Consider the following 19,079-nt stretch of genomic DNA (forward strand, 5'->3'; position numbering starts at 1 on the left):
TTGCTGTTGTTAACATCCATTAATTCAATAGTTTTAGAAGGCCTTCTTCTTTACATCTCCATAGAAAGATCAATTTCATGCTAGTCTCTCTTCAGAGAAGGAAATACAAGTTCATCTATCACATAATATACAATATTCAAAGAAGTGTAGCTTAATATGATACAAGATTACTTATATATCAAGTCCTCCTAGGAACAAGTGAAAAGGTTTTGTGCATACAGTGTATGGAATTATAAAAAATATGAGTGTAAAAAAAACCAGGAAAATGTAGAATACTGGACTCAGTTCAACCACTGTAACTTTTTTTTTTAAACTTTAAATACATACCTTTTCCCAGATTATTAACCCAAAGTACAACTGTTGTAAAGTCTGTAAAAACCTACTCACACAAGTTGGACAAATGACAACAACTTCATGAACTTTTCAACACTTTCTTTATTAATTTTTCTGTCCAATAACTAAAACTTTAGTTAAAAAAAAAAAAAAAGTCAGAGACTGAGATATTCACCATAGATCAAAATGAACCATTTGATGGCCTTTCTATTCTAGTATCTGCACTCCTGAGATCGTTAATTTAATACAGTATTTGGTAATACTACAAAGACATCCAGCCACGTGTGAATCGTAGTCTGACGAATAAATGAATCTCCAAATGCTACCACATTAGAATTTCTCGAATCCCATCCCTTCTTACTTCTTTGTAGTCCAGCTCAACATTAGTAGTGCATGTGTGATCTGTTCTCAGGTTTTATCTTCAAACTTTGCTGAAGAGCAGATTCTTCAGTTCCTGTTTTCCAGCAATAATGCATTTCTACCTGGTTTCTACCCATACTGCAATTAGTTCCACTTGTATTAATAAACTAAAACTGTGACATAGCTTTTTGGCTATGGGTTATACTGTCCCAAGACACGTTATTAGCCATTTTTATACTCTCTCCCTACTTGATTTGCTTACTCCTCTCCATCTAGAAGGATTAACATGATGGTCTTTTCCAGACTTCTGCTGTTATTACTTTGTTCAAAATGGTAATTAGTCATATCAGCCTGATCCCACAGGGACACTATTTCAGCTGAGCAAACAGACCTGTTTGAAAAGAATCCCCTTTCAAGGAATGCAGACAGACCCATTTGAATAGTGCCCTTTCAAGGAATGCTTCCTTCAAACACCTCAAAATCCTCCTAATAATATCTATCTTGAGAACCATGCATTCTCATTATTTTCACAAAGATGAGAATAACTCATTAGAGTTTACCTTGGCCTCAGTTTCTTAAACATCTTTCCTACCTAGCTTGGTGCGGACATCTTCAACCTGTTTCATCAGAACTCGAAGTTATTATTTATCCTGATACAAAGAACAATCAGAGGAATCTTTGCCAATATTATGAGGAAGTTTTAACCACAAGTTTACATCCCAGATTCTGGCAAGCTACAAATACATATTCAAGACGTATTCTCATAAACTGCCTCTCCTTTTATTCGGTGTTTACAATCTCTTAGAGGTCTTGGATGTTTAGCTGAATATCTGGTCATCTCTCTCTCATTCTTTCATCTGTTTTGTATCATTAAGTCTTCTAATCCTTCTTCCAGTCCTCTGTATGTCATCTCTTTGCCTTCTGGATATCTCCATCATCCATGTCTCTTGTGCAGTTAGTTTCTTCCATTGCTTCTTCATATTTTCTTCTCATGTGTATCACTTGCCAATTTTTCAAGGATCATTGACTGGCTCTTCCATTGCTAAGTTAATTTTGTAGCCATAAGGCCAGGAAGCAAACTGTTTCCCTGAATTGCCCCACTGAAACTGAGATTTTTCTCCTTGATTTTGTTTGGTACACACCTGCTTCGTGCTCCCTCTCCCATCACATCTGTAAAGCCTCCCTATACACTCTCTTTCAGAAGCACACTGCCCTTAAATTTTCTCCGTTATTTCTAATGAGTGACAGCATATGTAGGAATATTTTCGCCCCACGCTTTTCCCCACTTACTATAACACACATTCCATTTCTGTGTCATGCCTTACTGGTATAATCACTTCAGTAAATATCCACATCTTCACAGAAGCATAGAAGGGTTTTGGTCTGAAGGGATCGTAAAGATCATCTAGTCCAACCTCCTTGCAGTGGACAGGGTCACCTTCCACTAGACTAGGTTGCTGAAAGCTCTATCCAACCTGGCCTTGAACACCTCCAGGGATGGGGAATCCACAAATTCTCTGGGCACCCTGTTCCACTGCCTCACCACCCTCATGGTGAAGAATTTCTTCCTTTCATCTAATCTAAACCTACCCTCTTTTAGTTTACAGCCATTATCCCTTGTCCTGTCACTACATGCCCTTCTTCTCTTCTTATTCCCACTATCAGGCAATTAAAGTGACACTTCTGAACCAAGCTGTCCATTTCTTTCTGTTTGCTTGCTTTTATGTTCTGGCCTTTTTTGTCTTAAAAAACCAAACCAAACCAAAACAACAAAGACCAACAAAACAAAACCAAAACCAAACAGCAGCAACAAAACCAACCAAACACAACAAAAAAGAAAGCTCAAAATAAAAACCCCACAAAATTTTGTGCCTAGGTCATCTTTTCTCCCCTGCTAAGTGTAGATCACCTGTGATCTATGTTAAGCAGCAGTGCTCTCTGATACCAAGTTGCCTTAAGTAGCATTATATTTTACACTGATTCCTTTCCAGAAAATGATTTCTAAAGGCATGGAAAATGTACATATTCCATTATGCCTGAGACACAGTAGTCAAACAACCTACTACTGAATCTACTAATACTTTTTGGAAAAACAAAGTTCAAAAACTATTACAGTGTTCTCCTCCTCTTAGCACAGATGTGGCCTAGCAGACTTTTAGTTTGAGTGCACTGTTTGAACAGGGTAGGGAACAGATGAAAATAATAAAACACGGGATTTCTCAATTAAATTTTTAATATGTCTACATACTTCTGTATATTTCAGGTTGATGCATCCAGAATGTCATCGGCTGGTAGTATTAAACTGTGCATAGTACTGGTCTGTTGGAAAGTTTGAAAATTCTTCTTCTTTAAGATAAATATTCCTAGCAATAAATAAAAGAAATGCAGTTAGTAAATGTTTTCCCATTATAATATGGAAATAACCTGAGAAACCTAAAGAGGTAAGGCATAAGCAGTCATAAATGCTCATAAAATTCAGAAATATTTTAAATTGAATTAAATATAACTAGATTTTTTCCTCCTAAATGTATGCCATGTCTCAATGTAGCAAACTTCTTCACCCTAAAACAAGTTTCCAAAAAAATCACACAGTGAAGAACTAAATTAACACAATTCTGAATTTTTGCTTTCATAACAGAAAAACATCAGGTACTGGAAATTCTTTTGCAAAATGTATGTATGCACAATGAAGGAAAAAAAAAAGACCGGAAGACTAGAACACCAAATCTCTTTGGTTTATTTTTTTTCTTCACATAGTATCTTCCTCCTTTTCCCATTAGAGCAGACACAAGATCTGTCCACCGAGACACGTCCAGTGGTCAGCTAAAGAATCCTCTAGTTTTCTTACATATAATGGAAGAGATCTGTTTGTGCTGTTTGCTTAACCTTGAGCTATCAGAAACTGGCAGTTCTACTGAAGTCAGTGGATACCCATCCTCTTTTGTTTCAGAAAGCTAAAGTAAATTTAAGATATACATACTGTTTTACACCTGATAATGTAATTTTCTGCACAATTAATTGTATTTATTCTTGATTTTGCTATCTGTATAAACCGTCTGTTGTCAGTGGAAGACTTAAGACTTCCAGCTACTAATCCATACATGTAAGTCACTAATCACTAACAATCATAACCTACTCTTTGAATATTGTTTAAAATAGTACTGAAAAACACACTTAAAAATCAACAATTTAGCTTAAGTAAGTATAAACTTTTGACAAATGTATTTTAAAAGTAACAAACAATACAAGTGAAAAAGCTCGTTGAAAGCCAAGCTATTGTGTCAATGGTAAAGATTTTTATTTGAAAAAAAAGAAAATTCTTTTGTTACTTACTTTGATTTCTGCTCCCGAGATAGCTCTGCATTTACATTATCTAAAGCTCGGCGGTATTCCCGATTTTGTCGTTCTAGATGCCGCTCTAAAATCAACTGCGCTCTTGCAGCCTGTAGACGTTGCCTGTCCCATTCGGCATCTCTTCGGCGTTCTTCCTCATTTAGTCTCTATAGGAGTGCAAAAAAATTGCCTCTTTTTCTCTTTGTTCAAAGATGAAACAGTATATGTAAAGTCTGATTGGTAAATTCATCCAAACTTGCTTGCCTTTACTGAACACTAGGGGTAACATTTGAAACGGAGAAAACTCGGTAGGAGCCCATGCTTTAGGCAGAAGTAAGATACTGCAGATTAGAAAACTGTCCTTTTCCGGGGAGCAAGACAGACTCCTACTTCCGCACAAGGTAAGAAAATTTGGATCTGCTGCCTGGCAGAAGTTAATAAGTAGATTACTATTTCTTTCTGACATATTAGCTCTCTCTAAAAACCCAGAGCAGCAAAACAGGTTCGTTTTTTGTCTTTTGAGGTTTTTGTTTGTTGTTGTTTTTTTTTCAAGTTCTTGTTTGCAGGAGTTCTCATTTACTGAGGTTAGAAGTTAGTAGTCGTCAGTATGCCTTATAATATAGCTAATTCAGTGTAATAACTGAGCCACCAACACCAGATGCCTAGAGCAAAATTGGGTTTTTTGCCTCTGTTGTACTACCACTTCCTTACTTCTTGTCTGACATCACATTGAACTAATTCAAGAAACCAGGCCTGCAAAAAACTCACTTTTCTTGGTGGGGCTCATTTTCTGCCAGCTTAACTAGCTGACTAGGTTTACTTTAGTCATAGGAGAGCCATGACAATGACAATTCTATCTTCAGGTTTAATAATAGCAGTAGATAAGACATAGTGTAGCATATGGTACTATAGGGATTAAAAAATAAAACTGAACAGCTATTCATTAGCTGTTATGAATCCAGCCTCTGCACTGAATGAGGTAAGTAGCTTCTTACTTCACGATACCTAGGCCTGTACACTCATGACTGCCTAGGAAGGGTAGATTTCTTCATTTTGACTGCCTGCTTCTATCCACCTTAAGAGCAGCAATTATCGGCAATATTTTGTTTTTCTGTTGTAACTCTGTCACAGAGCATGGCTCATAGTTGTGTGGGATGGCAGGAAGAAAACTCTGTTGCGTTCATGAACTTGAAATATGACGATGAAATATGCATGAGCAGGAACACTAGACCTGTTCTATTTGTCTTGCTTGAGTACCCCTGAGCACAAGAACGATGCCCCAGCTGCCCTGCTCTCACCCTCAGCCCCTGGCTCTTCTTCCCGTATGGAGCAGCACACTCCTTCTCATCCCTTACAGGCAACTCATGCAGTTTTAAGTCCTAAACTGCACCATGAAGCCTGGCTCTCAGGCTGTGGCAGAGCTTTGCTCCTCAGCAGGACCACCACAGACTGTGACCCAAGAACCACCAGGCCACTTGGCCCTGGGCTCCACAGCAAACTTCCTCCCAGCCATACTCCAGGGCTCCAGCCCACTCCTGCTGCTCCATGACATTTTCCAGCTGCTTCAGAGACACTGTGTTCAGATTGATGGATTAAAGTTTGGGTAAAATTCAGATCAGTGAAAAACACAGTCTTATGATGGAACATGCAGGGCAAACAATAAATATTTTCTTCTACAAGCATCCTCTATAATATTATTACAACCAGGAATACAGAATATGCATGTAAGCTTAAATACCATTTTCTCCAGGACTTGTTCCTTTTGAGAGTAACGGATTGCCATCAGCTGATCCTTATTCATTCCCTTCCATCGATCTGTGATCACACGATGTCTACCAAATGAACTGACTGCTTGTTCAGGGTTTTCAGAAAGTAAGTCTCCTTGAAGGAGGCCGGAAATTTCATCCATGTCATCTTTCATTTTTTGGTGCTTTTCCAACTTCTTTCTCTCAGCTACTTCAGCAGCCTAAGTTAAGTGAAAGGAAAGAACTGATAGTTTTCCAAGAGAAAATATTAACTAAGGGGTGCAACAAAGTCAGCACATCATAAAAGATTTCTTTCCAACTTGCATACTGTTGTCAATTGCATCACATATAAATACTATGATTATGGTCCTATAGGCCAAGACGGAAAATCTAATGCTATACATTTCTTAAATGTTGTCGGATCACATACAGCAAGTAATTTGGGGAAAAATAATTTTGTTTTATAAGAAAAGCCAGAATTAAATAAAAAATAACTTCACATTAGTCCACAAGCAAACACCAGTTGAAATTTGGAAGGCAGACACAATATGGAAGAAATTTATGATAAACATTTACAACCTTGAACCTCTAGCCTTGATACATATTACATATACCTGGAGAGCATGGTTAGGCACTCAAAAGAAAGAGACAGCAGATGCCTTTGCTGATCCAAAATGCAAACTTGAATCATACTATAGGAATACATCAGTAGTATTGGAAAACATAATATGCATTTCCTATGGAAATTACTGTTTCTAATGTCCACTTGTGGTGGGTTAACCTTGGCTGGATGCCAGATGCCTACCAAGTTGCTCTATCACTTCCCTCCTCAGCAGGGCAGGACAGGGAGAAAATAAGTTGGAAAAACACTTGTGGGTTAAGATAAAAGCAGTTTCATGAAGTAAAGGCAAAGGTCACACATGGAAGTAAAAGAGAAGATTTATTATCTACTTCCCATAAGCAGGCGATGTCCAGCCACTTCCCATCAGTATGTGTAGCACTTAATCCAGAGGATAAAGGTAGTAATAACAAATTCCCCGCCCTCACCCCTCTTCTCTTAGCTTTTATTGCTGAGCAGACGTCAAACAGCAAGGAATATCCCTTTGGTCAGTTTGGGTAAGCTGCCCTGGCCATGTCCCCTCGCAAGATCTTTTCCAACCCCAGTGTACTGGGTGACGGGGAGGAATGTTGGAGAGATGGCCTTGAATCTGTGCGAGTACTGCACAGCAGTAGCCAAAACACTGGTGCATTATCAATACCTTTCTAGCTACCAATACAAAGCACAGCGCTATGAGGGCTGCTATAGGCAAAATTAACTCTGTCTCAGACAGACCCAATACACCGCTGTAAGATCATAGTCTCCTGTTCAGAGGAAATTTTCCCCTCATAAAATTCCAGAAAGCAAAAGGATTTTACTTGGAAGTAATTACCTTCCAAAGAAGAATTAGACCAAGCAAACATTCAAAGTAGAATGATAGTGCCATGCATCATTCATTTCTAATCCGTCTCATTCTTCTGTAATGTGTAAACTAAACCATCAGGAACAATGCTGATTGCCAGCTTCCACTTGGACAGAGTACAGACAATCTCCTTCTTGCTCAGGCACAAAGAGCACAGGTTACCAAACCTGCCTCTCACTTACATAGCTTTACACATATATCTTGTCCGCGACAGACCAGTGGACACCCATCTCTCCAGTTTGTTCAGGATTGTCTCATGCTCTGTTCAAAAATCAAAAAACTTCTAATAAAAAAGAAAACAAAAACAGCAAAGATTTTCAATCATCTGGTATTTTTGGGAGACTAAACCAGAGTGTCTGTGTATGTACTTTTAGCTCATAAGTACTATGAATAGAGCAATTATTTTTTAGTTCTGAAGATGCTCCAGAGTAAATCACATTTAACAGAAAGTCATTTTGAATGGGCCTCATATAATTACTGGCCTATGATGAAGAATTATTGAAGCTTAAAATGTGTAATTTTTGTTTAGATCACTCGATTAATATAATTCTACTGTGATCTAGCAATAGGTCCAAAAAAGGCACCAAGATCTTGCAACTCTAACCTTCTCAGTAAGAGGGAGAGCCTAAAATTTCTGAGCTGTCTGGGAGTCTTACTGGACAAAACTCCCAGCTCTGTGCATACGTATACATCTAGCACTACTATGCAATGATTAATGACACTGCAAACCAAAGATTTTAAATTCACAAAATGCATTAGATTTAACCTATCAAGCCAAATCCCTACTAAAACCTAATTCATTGGCATAACATAGAAAAAAAAAAATCAGATGCACAAATATATGCTCCTTTATTTATTTTGATTTGTGATCCAACATTATATATCTTCCCTACAACTAAATGCTTCCTTTCGATGTTGATTCAAGTCATAAAGCACAAGAAGAAATGCACATAGAAGCATTATGAGGCCAGGACTTCACATGCTTAGAATAACACCAAGTTTCGAGTGCATGAGGAACTAACTGCTGCCAATACAGGACTAAAGGAATGCGCAGCTCCTAAACTCCTTATCACTAAGTCACAAAGCTCACAGATGACCAGAGTGACCTATGCAGGGTCTTAGGAACTTGAGAAAGTATTCTTAGTCTGTATAGTAAATACATTTCCTTTGTCTGTATTGTACAGAGACTTCTCTCACAGTAGAGAATTGCATATCCAGCACATTCAAGCTAGGAACTTGTGCTTAGCAATGTCTGTTAAAAATCAGTACATGCACTATGCTTCCTTATGCCTGAAAAGATGGTAAAAATGTTGTTGATTCTAGACACTGAATATCAGGAATAGGATGTAAATGATAACAGGTATTTGCACAGTACACTTCAAACAATGATAAAACGTTACCATTCTTCTTCTACGTTTAGGCACTCAAGATATTTCATTTCAGGTGAAAAATGGCTCCACAGCGAATGCAAATACATCATTTACTCAAAGCCTGAAAAGCTATTTCTCTGAAGTGACTGCTGGCTCTGAATTTGTTAGTAATGACATAATGTTGAGTGAATAATGAAGCTGAATAATTAAAGCAGAATAATGCCATCAAATGTCCAAGATAACAATATTATCAGCAAAACTATAAAGCTGTTGTGGTATGCCCAGGAATAAATTCTAACTGCAGCTACATAAGATTTATAAGATTGTTAACAAATCTATAAATATGAGATCGTTAAATTAGAGATCCTTTGTAGTCACATCCTCTCATTTTCTTAGCATTATCTACAAAGTGTCTTGGAAAAGATTCAAGTTGTCTGCTACATAAAGCAAAAAGACCCTTTCTGATTTCAAGAGCACAATCAGTATATCTACCACTGTACTGCTAAACTGGGCATTCCCAAGTGTTAGTATCCTTAGTAAGGAAAATCTTTCTGCAACTGTAAGATTCTGCTATGGAATCACAATCACATCAAAAGAAGTGAAAAATATATACTCTAGTCAGGAGTCTGAGTAGCCTTCACTTCTGTTACCTGGCCTGCCAAATTAAAATGATTACTATGTATGTATGAATGATTCCAGAAGGAATAACTGACAGTTTGAGCTGGTAGTAAAAGTCTTCTCTTGCACCAAGGACAAAAGCAATGTTGGCATTTCTGGTTAACACATACTTAAGTGAAAGAAATCTGAGATGAAGCATAGCATGAATTTTCTGGATACTACACACACTTAAAATGTTTACAGTACAGGATCCTTCACTGCTGGGAAATACGATACCAAAGTTACCATCAGTTCATTGTCCTGCTAGTTAATTTCAGAAGAACAAAAAGAACCATTTGCAATTAGCTTGTCAAGAATAAAAGTCATTGGCAATGGTACTATGGTAAGTGGAGGAAGGTGAACCATTGTCACAGGGGGCAGCAACATCAAATCCTGTAATAAAGGCAGGCTGAGATGAACTAAGATACCCTACTTTCAGTCACCTGCTGGGATTCTTTACCAATTGACCAGCAGACTGAACAAAAAATTTTTCTTCTCAAGTACATGACTTAGCGGTTTTTATGGTTTGGTGTCTCTTTTTTTTTTTTTATAATTTATTTTTTACATCCCCTATGGTCAATCTCAAGGACTATAGATGATGGTCATGGAGATAATGACTGATCCAAAGCCAAATTCTAAAAAATTTCTTCTTTTCTGAAGATGCATTCCCATATTACACTTTATCCAAATTACAATAACTGTGGGTTGCCTTAGGAAGGGCAGGTTTGCTTTTTCCCTTTACCACCTGCGCACTCACTCCTCCCAGTCATATCTAGCAGTCACTCATTCTAGACCAGAGTTCACTTTCTTTTGGATTTGAGAAATGATTTAACACATCCTGAAGCTTTGTGATCATTAGATCCACTACAAGAGACAAAGTAGAAATAAATGAAGGAAGCTTAGGGAACAGGAGGAAGGAGTTCCTCTTTTGGTAGTCACTGACAGGTAGAGTAGTTGCGGGTAGAATAAAACATACTGTCAGACTGCACCCTCAAGAGGTTAAGGTCTTCAAACCAGCTGTTCAAAATGTTGAAACTGCTGGAAACTTCTGTTTGAGGTATATGAGGTCAGATACAGAGATTTCTTCTGTGAAGTTCATTCTCAGTCTAAATGTCCTAGTTTTCTCTCTTGGGAAAAAGATGTATAGTAAATCCCTCTGTAACGTAGCTTTCTCTTAAAGACAACGTCACTGAAAGGCCTGGCAACCTGAAACCTCTGGCTTGCATGTTTAATAAAGCAGCAACTGTGGCCAGCACATCGTTTCAGGGAAACAGAAGAGCTTTTCTCAATCATTGAGCAAAAAATTGAAATGCTGAAAACAGTATTGTGGTCTTAACTAACTAGCTCAGAAAGAAAGAAAAAGAGGTGCAAGCTATAAATCCAATCTATACAATAAAGCAAGGGACAGTAAGAACTAAAATGCCCCAACCTCTATTATCATATTATCTATTATATGATTAAAAAACCCAAAGAGCAAGTATTCTTTCTAATTTTTATAAATTTAATATGCACACAAGGCAAGGAGAATGTATATGCCCAAACATTAAAAACCACACCCAACACAAATGTCCCACCCCACTCCATCCCCAGATACTGTCACAAATTCAGGAAATTTATGTGGAATCAATTGGTATGACAATAATTATTTGGGATACTACTGCTACCCTATGTGTACCAGGCACCTAGTGTACTTCTGTGGCTATTCATAAAAAATACCGTTCAGTACACATGACTTCAGGCAGTAAAAGCCTTTTCAGTTACCTTGGGCTATCTATAAACAAAATTATATGCCCAATGTGCCTTGAAAGGCTCAAGCAACACTTACACAAAGATCTGTATGTTTTAGACTTAAACCAAAAGATAGCATACTTAAAGTAGGCAATTAAAATGTGATAATTTTGATGTGACTAAATAAATTCAAAGCTAATTCACACCCAATACAGTTTAATCAAACTAATGGCATCCATGTAGCCCTTTGAGCTGTACGTGTAAGCTGAATGGAAAACAAATCTGTGCAGTAAGGTAAAGAACCGAAGTGTGACAGATAATGGTACTAAGACAGACAGAGAAAGGTTCATGTCATGTTTGAACAGGTTCCAAACCATGCTTGGTAAAGAACTGAGAGACATGTATGCAAATACCAAGGAAGCAGCCAAAGCACCAAAAACAGTGGTTGTGAGGAATTAACGTAGGCAATAAAGACAAAAAGCTACTGGTAGTAATGTGCCCACACAAGCAAGAAGAAAAGTAGGCAGACTCAGCTAAGATTATTGAATAAGTGACATAAAACCAGAAGAAAGCATGGGTGGCATTTGCTGTATCCCCATTGACAGACTAAAAGTCCCTGAGAGACTGGGGTGTTGTTGCTGTCCTCTAGTGAGCAAGCTGAGAACAAGGAGGGAGAATTTTGACACAGGGTAACTAGACAGAGGATAGCTAGATCCTTGCAGAGTTCAAAGTGAATAAATCCTGTCTTCCAATTACTGAAACAACCTTGGAAGTTAGCTGCTAAAAACCCCTCTAAAGACATCATTACTTGCTGTAGTTTTGCACATCTTATTTTCCTTCTGTGTCTCCACTTCTTATAAAACAAACTAACCAACCCATTAATTTACCTGGGCTCTGTTGAAATCTTTAGTAGCTGCACAAACAGCACGCTTGTTTTCTTCTTCTTTTTGTTGTAACTCCATAGTCTTTTGGTCAAGTTCAATCCTATACTTATCATGAAGATCATCTAAATTAAATTAAAATGAAATGTAATCAATATTCATGGATATGATGTGCCATATGGTTAAGCCACAATAAGACAGATGGAGGAGCTACAAATACAGTAGGCTGAATTACATGACTATTTCCAGATCCTACCACTGAAGTGTTTCATCTTGGAATTTCAGGTGACTCATTAGATCAATTTATCATTGTCCCTGTTTCAGCTGGGATAGCATTCATTTTCTTCCCAATAGCTGGTATAGTGCTGTGTTTTGGATTTAGCATGAGAATAATGTTGATAATACACTGATGTTTTGGTTGTTGCTCAGTAGTCAAGGACTTATGAGCTTGTCAAGCACTGTCAGGTGCCTGAGAAGCTCAGAGGGGGCACAGCCAGAACAGCTGACCCAAAATGGCCAAAGGGATATTCCATACCATATAATGTCATGCTCAGTATGTATTTTGGAGGAAAAACAAAGGAAGAGGGGTCATTTGGAGGTATGGTGTCTGTCTCAAAAAGTAACTGTTATGTGTGACGGAGCCCTGCTTTCCTGAAGGTGGCTGAACACGTGCCTCCTAATAGGAAGTACTGAATAAATTCCTTGTTTCGCTTTGCTTGCATGCACAGCTTTTGTTTTACTTATTAAACTGCCTTTATCTCAACCCATGATTTTTCTTACTTTTACCCTTTCAATTCTCTTCCCCATCCAATCAGGGTGGGGAGTGAGCAACTGTGTGGTGCTTAGTCACCAGCTGGGGTTAAACCATGATGATTATGTAGCCCATGTTTTCTTAAGTCAGACAAAGCTAAAATGAAAAAAATGTTTCACGACAAGCTAGAAAAGAAAAATCAGTATTATTTTGTGTGCTCTAGAAGAGCAAAGATTGGATAATCTGGTCTGATGAAGTAAACGTTAGCATCTAGCATGCAAAATAGATGTTTTTTTCAGAATGCTCTGATACTTCATGAGGCATAAGACAGAAGTGAAATTATCATGTTATTAAGTACAGATTTCTTAAATGAAATACTGAATGCATTAGCGCTTGTCAAGTAAAAACTGCTGCAGTATTTCTAAAAGCTGAATACTGAATATACTAAAATACTGCTGTCAGACTCTAACACAATATGCTATCTCATAGTTTTGTCAGATATACCAGAATTTCAGAAAAAGCAGATTAAAACATTATTATCTTTTTTTGTTACCTGCAAATTTTTGATCAGCTAATGCATTCTTCAAGTCTTTCTGCTGCTGAAGAGACCACTCTCTTAACTGCTCCTTTTGAAATTTGATCCTTTGATCATAGTTCAAGTCTTCACCCATAAACTTCTGCAAGCCAGATATAGTACATCGAGGATCATCGTCTGAAAGTCGAGCAGGTCTATCCTTCTTTAGAGCTTGCGGATCAGACAGGTCAAATTCACGTCTTGTTTCTGGCTTCTGAAAGTTCTTCTGAAATTCATTGATAGCCTTATTTATGTTTCTGATGTCATTTTTCTGTCGTTCTTCTAGCATACACATGATCTTATCATTTTGCTTCATTTCATTAGCTAAAAAAAGTGAACACAGTGAAAATACAGTTCCTAGAACTGTGCATGTATCATTGAAGTGCACATCTAAGATGGAAAATAAAATTTTGAAGAGGAATAAATAGAATATAAGTCTTCAAACTTATATACCTTAGGAAAGAGTATTCAATCCAGGAGTACCAGCCCAGTGAACACCCTAATGTTAGTAGTATTTCCTAATAAAATATTTTCAGTTTTTTAGGAATCAATTCTCTTATTAATGTTACAATGAAATATATGCATGTGAAACAAAGACAATAATATACACTTCTAGAACAATGAGGTTTCATTTGATTAAAACTTACAGTAACACATGAAACAGAATGCATACTAATTCTTCCTATTTACTTTTAGTTTACAGTTACAACTGAAATACATTAAGTTGTTTCACAAGGAAAAAAGTAAAAAAAAAAAAATCAGGCTCCCAATGAAAGGAATATAGTTTTTTCATAGTTACAATGATTTTTACAACCACAGGACTAAAAGAATTGTCTGGAACTAATAGTTTTTGAAGAGCTTACTAGCTCTTGCCCATTTAATCAAAATGCTGTAATTGATATAGTTTTAAAGAAAACCAAGCAAACACCAATAAAACCCCATCCAAAACTACCCATACTAGCCATTTAAATATAATTCACAAGAAAAGATCATTTCCTCTGCTGCCAGACTACACATTGCTTCTGGCAGTTTCCTAGGAGCCAGAGTCTGACAGGTATTCTGCCAGGAAAATCACAAGCAGCCATAGAAGCACAGCATGGAAGTTGGCAGCTCCATTCCAGCTCTTCTTGAAACCCACAGAGAGCTCTGTCTGGGGGACCTTTTCACATGATACCACAGGAAAGCATTCCGAACACAGAGGGCCACAAAGGGTTTTGAGGTCAGGGGACATGGCTGAAATATTTGTGTCGTTATGTGCTCTGACTCAGCATTGACTCCTGCTTACAGCCCTGTTGTACATGACTCATGCTTCTAGCAACAATAATGTATAGACAATTCTATAAAAATCTCTATATCTGATTGAAGATGGCCAGACAGAACATGGGCTTACTCTACAAGAAAGCAATCAAACACATTTGCCAAAACTATTCTGAAAAGAACAGCATAAAGTAATAAAGGTTTTTTTATAAAATGTTCCCATATCTTCAGGTCTTTAAACAATGCTATTTGTCAACATTTATTGAAAGAAAACACAGAAAATTCTGGCCTCTTAGGAAATACATACCAGTTTAATCAATGTCAATATAAATCTCCAGATACTGAGGAAAACATACTGTACCAATCCAAATGTATGAACATAAATATGACTACACATTATAGCATTCAGTTCATATGTCTAAATTCAGAGAACAGCCTATAACTGCACTTACATATATATATCTTGATTGATATATTTATACAGATAGAGTAATACAGCAAGACTCAAGGAGATAGGTTCCATTAGAAATAAATACGGCAGTTTGAAATACTTGAAGGGAAAACAGGAAACAGATAGTAAATTACATTTAACTTGTCACAGAAATATCAGAGTATCTATAAATATACCAAATTCTTCGTTTCGTGCTCTTTCAGCTGCTTCTTGAATTTTCCTCTCCTTGACTTGGGTATCCAGTGCATCTTTATCAACCTATGAAAATTTTTAAAAAAGCAGCTCTTTAAGAGATACTATGTTTGAATGATTAAAAACAGTCATTGTCGAGCTACATGGATTCACAGTTGCACAAGACAGATACAAAACCACTACCAACAGGGTATATACACATCACTATTTAATGTAGGTAACATAAAACGAAAATCCAGAAACAGCAAAATTCTTGTTTGCTACATTTTAATAATGATAGGTGTAATCCTCCACCAACTCAGAACAAAACACCACATTTACATGATATATAGAGCTATAAATACAAACATTTTAAGCTGCATTAGATAGAATATGTTTTCCCCATTATAGATAGCATTTTTACTTAGTTTGTTCTTGCCTTCACTTAAAAAGCAGGTATTTTGACAGTCAAGATGACAGGAAGTTATAATGGTTCAGATTTGAAAAAAACATAGATCCTTCCCTATAAGTACATTGAGGAAATAATAGGGAATGCAAAGAAATTTTCCAGTCTTATCTGATAGTGGGACTCATTTAGTTGCCAAAATGCAATACTGGGTGCCATTTGAGATACATGCAGACATCTACAATGAGCAGACAGATACAATACATAATATTTGACATTCCTGAAGAGTGGTAGCTGAGCAAGGCATAATACTCTAAGGTATTTCATCAAATTGTAACAGCCACCTACATTTTAGGCAAAAGAATCGGGTTGACAGAAGGTGGCAAATTAATAGGCAGAAACCTAGATTTTTTTTTTTTCAACTGGTTGAGTCACTTAATGTCTTTAAAAGATTTAACAAAAAACAATGACAATTCTTCAAGAATCTGGTAAACTACTATGATAGCCTTTGCCTCAAAACTATTCAGATCAAGACAGAAAGACCTAAACAGATCATGGCTGAAAATACACAAGAATTACTAACTATACCAATCCGGAAATAGGTAAATCTGTAAGCAAGGGTGAAACCATAAAGAATTCTACAGGGTATCATTGTCGAAAAACAACGGTGTTGTGGACATTACATAAGAACTCATTTAGAGGTCTCATTTGGGAAATCAAACTTTCAGTCTGACTGTAGGAAACACTGTTAAGACAAATTCAATATGTCTCCATCAGTAGTTTCTGGCAATAATACAGGTAAGTAAATGTATTGACTTGTGTGTGCAAATTCAGTTACACTACCAGCTCTCTCCCATTAGAACTATTTTCACTTGAAAAGTATACATCCCTAAAAAAAACATTCCTTGTCACATAAAGCTACACATTCAACTTCTAAGCACTAAAATAAGAAATTCCTTACTATGAAACAATTTGAAGTCGCTAATTTCTAATCTACTTGTATTTATGCATAATAGTTCACCTATAAATGGAAAGATTTTTCATTTGGACTACTCATCTGAATGCTTTTGGGAAATCACTGATTTACTGAGGATAAATTCTTAAACCTGTAAGTGAGGAGACTGGTATCTTACTTTTTCATTACTCAGATGAGGAAACATACAGAAGTCCAAGTAATAATAAAATCAAGGAAAAAAATAATTTAAATCTAGGTTCCCATTCTGCTTTCCAGTCAGTATATTATCTCCATATTTTTAAACTACTCAATCCCTGCCTAAGGATTCGTGGTGTCTAAGTAAATATTGCCTTGATTTTTTTTAATTTTGTGAGAAACATCTGCTCTGCTAAACTGGTGACAGAGAGAAAGCAAAGAAACTAAAACCACATTAGGAATACTGATATAGTAGATCTCTGTATAGATTTGTTGACTCTTCATGCTTGGCCTAATTTCAAAGAACAAGAATAGCCCTTTTGTCAGCAGTCATTATTCAGTCAATGAATAAGGTACACTGAGTGACATTAATCAAAATATTTACAAAATCCTTCCAGTGGGCTCGCCTTCATTTTAGATGTTTGTCTCTTGCAAACTGATCTATCAAAACCTGTCTGATAGTTAGTTCTGCAAAAATATTTGAGAAAGACCTTCAGATGCCGTAATTCAATATTGCTCAATGAAGTACACAAAGACATGCTGATCTCCATTTTACATTTAATTCTTAAGGTTCTAGAAAAGACTTCTTGCAGGGAAATTCTGTGTTTCATGATGAAGAAAGTTGATCTCTATTACTATACCCGTCCTGCCTCTATTAAAAAAGGTTATTAGCTGAGTGGATTGTTGGCTACCATCTATGTCAGGATGTTGTATCATGCGGACAACCCGACCTGACAATTAAGTGGGAACCACTATTTAGCTGTGGAAAATGACTCTTGCATAAGAGTCACAAGAATAAATCCTGTCAGAAATAAGGTGAAGATACCCTTCCACTAACATGAGACATGTTTCAGGTACTTAAACATGATGGATCAAATTGGCATCTGTTGCATTTCTACCAGTCCAATGAAGTCAACAGACTGGACTTATTTTCACCAACTCTAAACGTGGTTCTTTGCTAGTTAATGCTATGGCATTTAGACACGACATATTTATCAGCATAAAGCACTCAAAATCCTTTACAAGCAAAATTTAAACTTATTTCGCCTCGCAGCACTCTCCCTCCACACACACATCTGGGGTCTTAACACGGACCTTTGGACACAGGAAAATTAAATGAACTATTGCATGCAAAAATTTAAATAGGTATAAAGTACAACGTCATTGACATTCAGGGTGCAAACTGTATAGATGACTCTAGACAAAACCCATCAGATGGAAGCTATCATCGCCACAGATCTTCACAGACTGAAGGGCATTCACATTCTGAATCTTAGAACCATAAAATCGTTTTGGTTGGAAGGGACCCTTAAGATCATCGAGTCCGACCACTACTTCAGCAAAAAAAGGACCTATCAGTTAATTCCAGACACATAAACATGGCCTGACAGGTCCGTTCTATTTTGCCTGATGCAAAATAGAGACCAACGGCAGGATCCCTATCAACAATAAATCTCTAACAGACTGTATCTTCTAGTCAGAATCAAGGACATAAGGGAAGTATCAGCAAAGCAGTTTACTAGTTTCCATCACATTGCATGAGCTGACTCTGCAGGCTTCTGGCTTACCCTAAAGCAAAGCATACTACATTAAGTTAACTCCTACACAGATATTGAAACACAGACTTCCATCTTTTTTCCCATCACGGAAAAATTACATGTTGCCCTCGAACCCTACAGCTGGGAGATACAAATCCCCCTCATGCTCCCTCAGAAACACTCGCCACCGAGAGCTGCCAGAAATAACGCTGCTGACGATACTTAGAGAACCTCAAATCGCTTTCACCAGGAAAATTTTCAAAAGCGCCTGAGCCCTGCAAAAGACGCAACAGGGTGTTTATCCCCCGTTTCCCGCCGCCTGCAACCACCCGCGCTCGCGCACACTTACGAGGCGCTGAGGGGGCGCGCGCTGCCCGCAGCCGTTGGGGCGGCCGCCACCCGCGCGCCCAGGCGGGTACAGCTCCCCCCCCCTCTAGCGTGCCCTAAGGGTCGCCCCCGCTTTCCAACACTCCTCGCAGGGCACATCGGGGCAGGGAGACGGCGCCATCCCTCCCCGCTGCGCCGCGGCCCGGGCTGGGGGCTTCGGTAGCGCCCTCACCCCTATGGTCCGGAGTCGCGCGTTGAAGATGCGGCTCTGCCGCTGCCGCTCCTGCTGCCGCCTCCGCTCCACGGCGGCGGCCTCCTGCAGGTCTCGCTCCGGCCCCAGACGGCTCATGGTGCCTAGGGATCAACCGGCCGCCGGGGCTGCGCCGGCGACGTGCCCGGACCGAAGCTACCGCTCCTGGGGCACAACACACGGGGTCGCCATGGGAGCAGGAGCCCCGCCCCTTTCCCGTTTGCCCCGCCCCCTCCGCACCCTCACGCCGCCGCCCAACGTGGTGACGCAGCGTGGCTGCAAGCACGAGGCCGAAGGCCGCTGAGGGCTGGGCGGTAGCGGCGCCGCCTGTGGCGGG

General features: G+C 38.3%; 1 protein-coding gene across 1 annotated transcript; it reads right to left on the minus strand.

The window, feature by feature from the left end:
• Positions 1-456: 456 nt before the first annotated feature.
• On the minus strand, positions 457-18,923 carry RIBC2 (RIB43A domain with coiled-coils 2). Its single transcript, XM_082061395.1, has 7 exons — positions 18,725-18,923; positions 15,077-15,158; positions 13,172-13,516; positions 11,874-11,992; positions 5,765-5,992; positions 4,027-4,193; positions 457-3,056 (listed from the first exon to the last, which is right to left on the minus strand). Exons 1-7 carry the CDS (start codon positions 18,839-18,841, stop codon positions 2,975-2,977), a joined length of 1,140 nt encoding a protein of 379 aa, XP_081917521.1. The 5' UTR covers positions 18,842-18,923; the 3' UTR covers positions 457-2,974.
• Between the last annotated feature and the right edge of the window lie 156 nt (positions 18,924-19,079).

This window comes from Streptopelia decaocto (assembly GCF_964273445.1).
Source record: "Streptopelia decaocto genome assembly, chromosome: 1".
In the NCBI taxonomy this organism is placed as follows: domain Eukaryota; kingdom Metazoa; phylum Chordata; class Aves; order Columbiformes; family Columbidae; genus Streptopelia; species Streptopelia decaocto.